General features: G+C 42.2%; 1 protein-coding gene across 1 annotated transcript; it reads right to left on the reverse strand.

Moving 5' to 3' along the window:
• Positions 1 to 2,672: 2,672 nt before the first annotated feature.
• LOC126399082 (putative nuclease HARBI1) lies at positions 2,673 to 4,964 on the reverse strand. The gene is made up of 3 exons (XM_050058866.1): positions 4,193 to 4,964; positions 3,999 to 4,095; positions 2,673 to 3,219 (listed from the first exon to the last, which is right to left on the reverse strand). Exons 1-3 carry the CDS (start codon positions 4,819 to 4,821, stop codon positions 2,758 to 2,760), a joined length of 1,188 nt encoding a protein of 395 aa, XP_049914823.1. The 5' UTR covers positions 4,822 to 4,964; the 3' UTR covers positions 2,673 to 2,757.
• Positions 4,965 to 6,877: the final 1,913 nt, after the last annotated feature.

Here is a 6,877-nt window from a genome sequence, read left to right on the forward strand (position 1 = left end):
ACTATAAAGGTGGTTTCTCCATTGTTTTGATGGCCCTGGTTGACCACAGGTACTGCTTCACCATCATAGATGTTGGTGGTCATGGTTCCAGCAGTGATGGCGGCATATTTGCACAAAGTGCCTTAGGCAAAGCCATAAAAAATAACACCCTGGCCATCCCTCAGCCAAAACCACTTCCTGGCTCCTCACAGCCAGCACCTCATGTCATTGTAGCGGATGAAGCCTTTCCTCTCTCACGCAACGTAATGCGCCCCTTCCCTGGAAAGGACCTAGACGAGGCTAGGAGGGTTTACAACTACAGGCTATCAAGAGCAAGGAGGGTGGTAGAGAACTCGTTTGGAATACTTGCCGCCAAGTGGGAAGTATATCAAAGAAGGATCAGGTTGCAGCCTCAGAACGTGGATAAGGTGATCAAGGCCACTTGCGTTCTACATAACTATGTCATTAAAACCTCCAACCCAACTAGTCAACACTCAATAGATTAACATTGCCACTGTTTTTTGGGCTGAGTGCAGCAAATCTACCAGCCACTTGCATATTTCACCAGCATTCAGCTGGTAACGCTAAATGGTGCTAATTTTGGTCCGTGAACGGTGGTGATAATAATCATAAGGAGGCGAGACAGTTGTTGTCATTCATGTTTAGCTACGTGAGGTAATGCTAGTTAGCATAACAGCTAGCGTTGGCTATTCATAAACGTCTTATCTCCGTGAACAAAAACACTCACCACTTATGCCAAGGGTGCGCCCGATTGCGTCCCAGATGTCCCTCTTCTTGGTCGCATCTTTATAAAGTCGCTCACTCTTATCATAGAGAGGTGGATTTTTTTGTACTTCAGTGATTAGCCTCTCTCCTCCGTTGTCCGCCATGTTGAATGAGTCTGTGAGTGACGTAGTGACGTGATGAACATCTCGACCTGTCATTTCGGATGGATTTTAATTGGCTGTCAGTGTTTCTATCGTTCATCAAACCGCTCTGAAAGTGATCCAAACGATATCGTCCACCGCTATCGTTGTCGTTATAGTTGTAGTGTGGATGCTGCCTTCCACTTGAGTTTAGAATGATTTTTAAAACTGTATATTTATAGTTATATTTATAGTTATAGTTCTTGGTGTGGACGGCCCTTTCATCTGACTATAACTGGACAGCTGAAGTGCATGTAAACGCGTTACTCTGACTAATATCGGAGTTCTCCAACTCCGATTAAGACACCCAGATAATGCGATTGGAATTCGATTTTCTCCGGCATGTATACGCCTTACTCTTAGTTAGTTAAACTAGACAATGCATGTGCACATGCTCCACACCCCCACGCTGGCGTATGACCCCGGAACAAGAAAGCCAGTCGCAGAAGAAGAAAACAATAACAGGAGAAGAACCACCAGAGCAGCAACATGGCAGAAAGTTCATTTTTGGAAAGACGACGAGTCTGCGCACATGCTAACCCTGCTGAAGGAGTTGAACATTTTAAAATACATGGACGGGAGAAAAAACAGAAATGGAGACCTCTTCAAAAAGGTTGCTGAACAAATGAAAGAAGGTGGCTTCACGCAGACCCCAGAGCAAATCCGCATTCGGTGGAAACACTTGAAAAAAACTTACCACCAGGCCAGGAAAAACAACAGTACAAGTGGCCACAATCAGGTCGCTTGTCCGTTTGGCGATGCGCTTGAGGAGCTGCTTGGACCCAGGCCTTTGTCTCAAGTCGACCATCATGGTGTGGACATTGGTTTTGAGAGTCCCTTAGGTGAGTTGAAAACAATTAGCCTACGTTAGCCTATCTTAGCATGTATCAATTCAAGCTATGTGTAGCAACGAGGGTCCTGTGGTGTAAATAAACAGCCTGCCCAGAAGTTTATGTGAGTTGTAAACATGTTGCTGTGCTCTTTGTAGACACTTCTGTGCAAGAGGCGGGGGGCTTGGATGAAATGGAGGAGATGGTGACGGAGGCAGCCGACGGGTCAGAAGAAACAGAGACTGATACCGCCAGCAGACCTCAAACTCTGCATTTACCAAGTAAGTTACGGTAGCAAAAAAACAATAAGCAACCGTGCATGCACGTTTTGGTTTTCGCATATAGATCGCCTAGGCCCTGAAAATGTAATTAACCGCAACTTATGTGTGAAATCATTTTGCAGGACCATCAGGAAGGAGACGCCATGTTGCCAACATCGACACGGTGCTGGAAAGGATGGAGCAGATTCAGGCAACCTGGATGCAGTAAATGCAGCAGAGCCAAGAAAGAGAAGAACGCCTGGTCAACAGCATAATGGACAGTAATTCCAGGATGGTCGCTGCAGTCGTGGAGGGAATCCACAGGTTTCAGCATTCAATGGCACCTCCAAGCAGACACACAGGGTATGGGTACCAAGGACAAGAGAACTGTACACCTACCTATCACCACATGTGAAAACAGATCTGATTCCAGCACATTCCAGCTCAGGTTCCAGCACACTATTGTAATATAGTTCACTGTTTGATGTTCAAGTGCAATGTTTGATGTTCAAATGCAATTGAAGTGTTCATGTTTACATATTTTAAGTTTGTATTTTCTTATATATTGTTTTATATATATTTATATTTCTATTTACGTATTTCTATTTTCTCAAGTCAAGATTCTATAGTTTGTAAATAAATAATACACACCAAAGCAATGTTTGTTTGTTTTTGTTCTTTTAATTACAGTAAATTACTTAAAACTGTACAAAATAGACAAAGATGTCCTCAAAATCAAACACGCAAATGTACATAGATTGGCTAAAACAATGCCCTGCGCAGAGGAAAATTTGCTCCCATATACTCTGTTAAAGTACGTCTTGTTTCCTGACCACCAGAACATTCAGTTTTGTTGTAGCTACGGAGACCTGGCTGTGGTAGGTCACGTTCAAGACCTGCTGCTTTCTCTGACCAGGCGGGATTGACAGTCTCTTTCTCCCCCTCACAAAAATTGTGCAGTGCACAACATGTGGCAATAACATGTGGTGTGAAGGTGAAATGGAAGTCACTTCTTTTGAGTAGCACTCTCCAGCGTGACTTTAGTCTTCCAAATGCTATTTCCACTGTGGTCCTCGCAGAGCTCTGATAGACATTAAATGACTCTTGTTCCGTGGTCAGGCGTGGGGAACAGGTATAGCCTTTGATGAGCCAGTCCATGAGAGGGTAGGCTGGATGTCCAAGAAGAAAAAGCCTGACGGAGGTGCAATTTATGTCCTGTGGCTCCTAAAAGTAGGAAGAGAGAAGGCTTTAACTACTGCTATGATGATAAATACAGAAACATATATGGGGCATTCTACCGATTGTGTGCAAAGTACTGTCCCTTAACAAAAAAACAACAAAAATAATAAAATTGAGTATTCAGACATAGATATTTACAAAGATTATGTTATGACCTATTTAAACCCAGGACATTAAATGAAAAAGTGATGAGCTAAGCTAAGTGTAATTTAAAACATATTTGTGATTGTTGAAAGATTTAGATTTATTGTGGGATTCATTTTTAAATAAGGAAACTATGCTAAAGAAATAGTGTCCCTTGTTTTCATGTCACTACCGAAACACAAGAGTTGTAAAAAATAAAGTATATTGAGTTATAGTTTTGTGTAATATAATACTATATGTTTCGGTAGTGACAAATTTTGGGAGAGGAAAAACATTCCAAAACAGTCTGGAAATACAATATAAAAATGTACAGTCATTTTACTAGATATGTGACCTATGGTACAATATATAGAGGGACAAAGTTTTGCAAATAAAACATACAAAATTTCAAAATATTTCCAGCCTAACTTTGCACACATTCAGTAGAATGCCCCATATATAACATGTAATAATAATATGAAGATAAAACTGTTAAAATGACAATATATAGGCAAATATTTAGATGCTATTTGCCATGCAACACTATTTAATGTACTGAAATGCACTGTACAGCAACCAGAAGTCCGAATGAAAAAAAAAAAAAAAACACATCACAAACGTTATTAGGACATTACACTAACCTTTGGCAGTAGATGTGTCTGGCTAAATAACGTTGACTGTCTGAGGACATTCACGTCGTGTGCACATCCAGGCATGTTGCAGTTGATGTTCCAGAACCTTAAAATTGATGAATGCAAACAATACAAACAATGTAAACACACAAGCTACACACAGCACTAACACACAGAAGCTAACGGTATTTTGGCTAACTCACCGGTATACATCGTCCACCCAGGCTTGAAGAACAAAGGAAGGCCAGCCTTTGCGATTGACGTAGTCTTTGTAGCCATCACTTGGTGGTAAAACAGGGATATGTGTTCCGTCGAGTGCACCCATGATCTGTGGCATGCTGAACTTCTGCTGGAACCGGCGTGCAGTGGCACAAGCTTCTTCCATGGTTGGCTCTTTTATGAGTTTGTGTATAACTGAGGACACCCTTTGCAGAAGCAGTAAACAAACTTTTTCACCGTTGATTTGTGCATTCCAAACTGGTTTGCAACGACACGGTACACAACTGGCCAGTTTATACAGAACAATGGCGGTTCTCATCTGGAGTGGAATTGGTGCACATACAGTCACTTCCTGGGGGCTCAAAACACCTTCCATCAGTCCACAAAGATTTTCGAATGATCTGCGCGTCATTCGGAAATTGTCTTTCCATTCTGTGTCTGAAAACTCTTTCATTACGACCCTCTCCCACCAGTCTGTGCTCCGAACCCGCATCCAACAAGAACGAGAGGTCCGGGTCAGTAGTGACGGCACAAAGTGTAGAATCGAAGACATGCTATTGTTGTAGCCCTCCAACAGCATACAGCGTTCTTGTCTGCCTCTCGAAATCACCATGACCACGAGGGATAGCGTGCACCTTATCTGCACATCAGTAACGCGTACATTATGTACGAGATGAACAAAGCTGTACGATTATCCATCTTGCCGTTGTTCGAAAATGCCAGTCTGCCGCCTGACTCCAGTTGTTTATTATTAAGTGACGTAATAGGTCAACCGGAAAGGGGGCCATATTAACCCGCTGAAATGACGCATATCGCCACCTAGTGTTGAGGAGGACACGTTCCAGTCAGTAATTTGATTTTCTCAGTTGCATGTGTACTGGGACGAGGACAGAAGTCCGATTAGACGCCAAAATCGAATTTTGAGCATAGCTCGATTAAGCTGTGCATGTAAACGTACTGACTGAGAGCAAGACTGCAGCTCCTGCTGTGAGCATGCGGAGGTGAGAAAATGGGGAAAGGGTGTAGCAGGGCAGGTAAAGAAAGGCTCGCACACTGCAGGGCTCCTCTTCAGTGCAATTTATTCAGAGCTACCGCTCTTCATCAGGTCATACAGAACAATGGGAGACGCCATCTTGAAATAGGTAAGTGGTCACATGATCAAAAACAGCTGATGCCACTTCCACATTAATTATACAAAGTATAGAAAACAACAATAATATAGCGATATACACACTCGACTATATACCAACACATACGCCTAGTGAGTGTAGAGACATAAATACCATGAAGATGCAACATGGTACACAATTGTAAAAATATCTAGAAAGAGTTAGGGTCTGGCCATGAGTAATGCAAATGGCCCAACTCAAGGGGCAGCACCAAGCATGCATTTGTAAATATTACTGCACACAATTGGATAACACTACAACCAATCAGAACAATACATGGGGTGACGTATCCAGAGCTTAGCTACCAGCGGAGCTAACTGGTAGATTAGACTCTTGCGGTATCCGGTCGGCAAAACAGCAAAAACGTCCTTCTTGCAAAGGAAAGACTCGAGCGCCGTCTTCTGTTCCTCTTTTAGAGAAAAAGCCAAGTCTAACTCGTTCATTGTAGCGGCCAAAGCCGTTTCAAACAACTGGCGTTCATCCATAGCCATCTTGCAATGTTTACTGATTCCGGACTTCGTTGTCGCAGCACTATCGTCATCTGTTTAGCTTTCCTCTGGCCCGTCTATATCAGATACACCGATGTGATTGGTGCAGCTCGGTTTCATGGGCATAGGTAATGAGCATCATTACTGATTGCTAGAGTGACTCGCTGAGCAAATTCAAATTGTGCTCTTGCGAGAACTCTGGATTTCCAGGGTATATATTGTTTAGTTATTGAGCTGAATTTGGTTTTGTTTATTTCTTTGATTTTTTTTTATATATATAGTTTCAATTGTACTATGCCCTTGTTTGTTGTATATTAGCCTGCTTTTGTTTAAATCTTAATTTGATTAGGCTAAAGTTAATTCTTTCTTTTTCCTTAGTTCGATGTTTTGGCACCCTAAGATTTTGTTGTGGCTGTCGATCATATTTCAGTTTATTTTGTTTATTTGCGCTGCGGTTCTCCACATTATTACGTTTGTTTATTTTGTGTTTATTTGTGTTTTGTTTTTTTTGGTTTAGTCAACCCCACTAATTTTGTTCTCCTTTTCAGTTGCTGAGAGCTGCTGGTGGTCCCTGGTGTCCCAGTGGTGGTTTCCCCTTTTTTGTGTGTGTGTGCCGTGCAACCCCTTTTTGTTTCCGTTGGTTATCACATATGATTGGGGTGATTTGTTTTTCCCTTGGGATTCCTCACACCCCTTCTTCGACTCACGTTCCCCCACTGGTTAGCCTCAGCACAGATCAGGTCCCCCTAATTTTGTCCTTTTAAGGATGTGAGTGAGAATTTTATGGCTTTATAACCGGTATTCGGGTCTATATGACCCGAAGGCCACAAGGGGGCGCTATAAAAATATGGTTTTCTTCCATGCAATTGCCTGAAAATGACATATTTTGTGTATAACTATTATCTTTTTCAAATAAAATTGATTACTACTTGCATTGTATTATGGGTATTTTACTAAATTTTGCAACACTCGTCCACACACACCTAGACCAACACACACACCCCCACGCGAC

Source organism: Epinephelus moara, chromosome 12 (assembly GCF_006386435.1).
Source record: "Epinephelus moara isolate mb chromosome 12, YSFRI_EMoa_1.0, whole genome shotgun sequence".
In the NCBI taxonomy this organism is placed as follows: domain Eukaryota; kingdom Metazoa; phylum Chordata; class Actinopteri; order Perciformes; family Serranidae; genus Epinephelus; species Epinephelus moara.

Excerpts from the sequence above, each read along its gene's own strand:
- LOC126399082 (XM_050058866.1), bottom strand. The coding sequence starts at position 4,821 with ATGGTGATTTCGAGAGGCAGACAAGAACGCTGTATGCTGTTGGAGGGC. Across the intron at positions 4,096-4,192 it reads TGGGTGGACGATGTATACCG|GTTCTGGAACATCAACTGCA; the intron begins GTGAGTTAGCCA and ends ATCAATTTTAAG. Across the intron at positions 3,220-3,998 it reads AGACACATCTACTGCCAAAG|GAGCCACAGGACATAAATTG; the intron begins GTTAGTGTAATG and ends TCCTACTTTTAG.